The sequence below is a fragment of the Punctularia strigosozonata genome (assembly GCF_000264995.1).
Source record: "Punctularia strigosozonata HHB-11173 SS5 unplaced genomic scaffold PUNSTscaffold_12, whole genome shotgun sequence".
NCBI lineage: Eukaryota > Fungi > Basidiomycota > Agaricomycetes > Corticiales > Punctulariaceae > Punctularia > Punctularia strigosozonata.
In genome coordinates, this window is record NW_006767444.1 from 256015 (window position 1) to 259412 (window position 3398).

General features: G+C 64.7%; 1 protein-coding gene across 1 annotated transcript; it reads right to left on the reverse strand.

Annotated features, from left to right (window-relative positions):
* Positions 1 to 524: 524 nt before the first annotated feature.
* Positions 525 to 2362, reverse strand: PUNSTDRAFT_46575 (uncharacterized protein; the record flags this gene model as incomplete). Its single annotated transcript, XM_007386829.1, has 3 exons — positions 525 to 1500; positions 1762 to 2092; positions 2194 to 2362. The coding sequence occupies 3 exons, from the start codon at positions 2360 to 2362 to the stop codon at positions 525 to 527; spliced, it is 1476 nt and encodes a 491-aa protein (XP_007386891.1).
* Positions 2363 to 3398: the final 1036 nt, after the last annotated feature.

Consider the following 3398-nt stretch of genomic DNA (forward strand, 5'->3'; position numbering starts at 1 on the left):
GGCATACAGTGCTGCACGGAACAGGCATACAGTGCTGCACGGAACAGGCATACAGTGCTGCACGTTCTCTGCGGCAGCAGCGGTGACGATGACGGAAGCCGATGGGAGTGATTTCTTGGACGCGTGTCCTTCAGAGTTTCTGCTTGTCCCATTTTCATTCCAGGGATTCTGCAGTGCATTCGACTTGCACCGTCCTCGGAAAAGAGCCTGACACCAAGGAACCATTGGTGATTCATCCTCAGGAATCGAGCATGATAAGGATAACGACGATGATGATGAACGGGATTTCCCTTTGTCCGCATGAAAAAAAAAAGCTAATGAACTCCTGATATCGATTACAATACAGTTTTGCGGCGCGCGGCGAATATGCGCCCCCAGCTCTCGACCCCGAATCTAACAGCGTCAACGTCGTGAAATCATGACCGAGCCTGACGATCAAAGATCACAACGCGATCAGCAAATCGTCGACCAGCGCCAGAAAAAAACCCCACACGTTACCTCATCAGAGGGGTATTCAGATGATCTCAGATCCCATGCAACGAATCGACCTCCTCCGCGCCCTCCTCGTTCTCCATCAGCCCGTCCGCCTCCGCCACGCGCGGATGCGGCAAGCTCCCCGACCCACCTCCGCCGCCGCCGCCGCTTCCTCTCCGCCATCGCGCGAGCCAGTTCGTGCTCCCCCTCGACTCCTCTCCGTCGGCGCGCCGCGGGAGCGGGGTCGGCGGCGGGCGCGGGCGCGCGGGCGGGAGCTCGGCGATGGCCGCGTGCGCGGCGGGCGCGGGCGGGACGTTGAGCCCGTGCAGGCCGTAATCGAACTCGTCGTCGTCGTCCGGCTGCCGTTGCTGTTGCGTCGCCGTACTCGACCTCGCCCCTGCCCCTCCTGCGCCCGCGAGCGCGGCCATGTCCAGCAGCGGTATATCGCTCGGCCGGATCCGGGGCGAGGCCGTGTGCTCGAGGTAAGACGGGAGCTGCTCGCTCGGCGCGAGCGAGATCGAGTCGCCGTCGCGGTCGCCGTCGCGTTGCGGGCGGAGGTCGGGCGAGAGCAGGGTGATGAGCGGCGGGGGCGATCGGGCGGAGGACGGGCGCGCGGACTCGGCGTAGGGCGGGGGCGCGGCGGGCACCGTGCCCGGGAAATAGCGCGGCACGAACGGGACCGGGCCGCTCATCGCCCTCCCTCCCACACCCGCACCCGCACCCGCACCCGCACCCGCTGGAGTCGTCGTACGCGGGGCGGCGGGGCCGGGGGCGGCAGAAAAAGACGTCGAGGTGTGGTTGGACGTGGAGGCGCCGTCGGGCTCGCCGGCGTGGTCGCGGGCCCATTGCCGGTCGCGTTTGCGGGCGCGGGCGCGGCGGCGGATGATCGAGGCGGCGATGCAGAGCGCGGCGAGGGCGAGGAAGCCGATGGCGCCGCCGACGGCGCCGGCGAAGGTCGCGATGTTGTGCGGTTTGGCCGGGGAGGGCGACGTGGACATGGCGCTTGCGGATGGTGACGGTGAGGGGCTAGACAATGATAGAGAGAGAGAGAGGGCGTCAGCGCGGTTCGGTTAAAGGGTGATGATATGGGCAGATAGAAGAGAAGGAGGGCGAATATGAATGAAGGCCCCCCAATCAGGGGCGGCGGGAGAGGAGATGAAGGGCGGAGGGCCAATGGGGCGTCGAGGGCGATGCCAATGTCCATTGAGTGCTCGCAGGACGAGAGAAGAGAGAGGAGAAAAGCAAGGGAGGGAAACGCCGAAGATGAGTCGAAGTAAAGACACGTACGCCGTCTGATTGGCCGCCAAGCCGCTCGGCGGCGTCACCTGCTTACCCCCCTCCCCTCGCGTGGCGGCGGTGTACACGACGCTGTCCAGCAAAAACACGGAATCGGGGCCGACGTCGATCCGGAGCGTGTGAGCGGAGTCCGAGGGGAGAGAGGGGAGGGCGAGCACGGCCTGGGCGAGGAAGCCGGTGGCGTACGCGGACCCGGAGTGGGCGAAGGTGGCGAGGGGGTAAGGGGCGGCGTCGAGGGTGAAGGTGAGGTTGGTGAAGGTCGGCGTGGAGTTGGTGTGCGAGAGGCCGAGGGGAAGGACGGCGAAGACGTAGAGGGCCGAGCCTGCAGGTAAAATAAAAAATTAAAATAAAATAAAAATCGGGAAGGGGGGGATTTTTTGAGTTTTATGAAGGTAGGGGGGAATGGGGATGGCGCGTGCGTACCGGTGAAATTGACCTCGACGAAGACGGGCTCGTCGACGAATTGGGGGTCGTCGTCGTCGAACTTGCCGATTTCGAACGGGTTGTCGTCGTCCCGCTTCTTCTTCTTTCCTTGTCCTTCCCTCCTCGCTGCCGCCGCCGCCGCCGACGCTCTCCTGCTTCCCATGATCATCGTCGCCCCCCTCCTCCTCCTCCTCCCGTTTTTATCGTCGTCGTCGGCGTCGGAGGTCGGGATGACGTGCAGCCCAAAGTGCCAGGTCCGGTTGCGGGCGATGGACGGCGTGGAGGGCGCGAGGCACGGGGCGCAGCTGGACCCGTTGGGCCAGGCCGAGTTGGGGAACCAGTTGGCCGGGGGGTGGTAGGCGATCAGCGGGGAGGTGTCGTCGAGGGTGACGTTCCCCGCGGTCGCTCCCGCCTCTGCCGCCGTCGCGGGGGAGGGGGAAGAGGAAGAGGAAGAGAAGAGGAGGGCGAGCGCGAGGAACGTCGCCCGGCGCTGTCGGGTGCTGTTTCACCACGATCGTTTAGCGTTAGCGGAAATTGGCCGAACGACTATAGCCGAAGCGCACCTCAACATGATCGATATTCAGGAGCGGGCGGTTCGGTACTGCAGCCAAGAGCACGATTCGAGCGGCGCAACGGTTCGAGTTCGAGGGGGTGGGGAGGGGGCCGGGAGGGAGAAAGAGAGCAGCGGCAAGGGCGCCCGTGCGAGGAATGGCTTAAAGGACACGGAAAGGTGGGCAACACATGCGCGCGCTTCCCATGGCCGGCCGGGATGGGAGTTGGGTATCGCCCTCCCCACCCATGCACAGCTGGGAGCGAGCACCGAGTCCGGGGTAGATCACGTGTGGGGCATGGGAGGCAACGCGTCTGCGGGTGGAACGGATTGCGTGAGACGGAGCGTGCGGGGAGGGAAAGGCGATCCAACGTACGGTGTAGCTGGATGGGGGGGGGGGGCAGGAGGAGCGCTTCGGGTGGCCGCTGTACCTCGAACGCTCCCCTGCGATACCGCTGGAAAGATTACTCGTCTGCGCTCTGCGTCGCTGCGAGGACCGGATGTTTCTCCCCCAGATCGGAATTGTGTGCTCGCCTCCCACCTGCGCGGGAAGGGTCCGGGCCCAAGGTCCGTCCTCTCAGCTCTTGCTAAGATAGGGTCACGTGTACATGACTGATCTAATCAGAGCTCGCCGCGATACTCTCTCTGTCGAGTT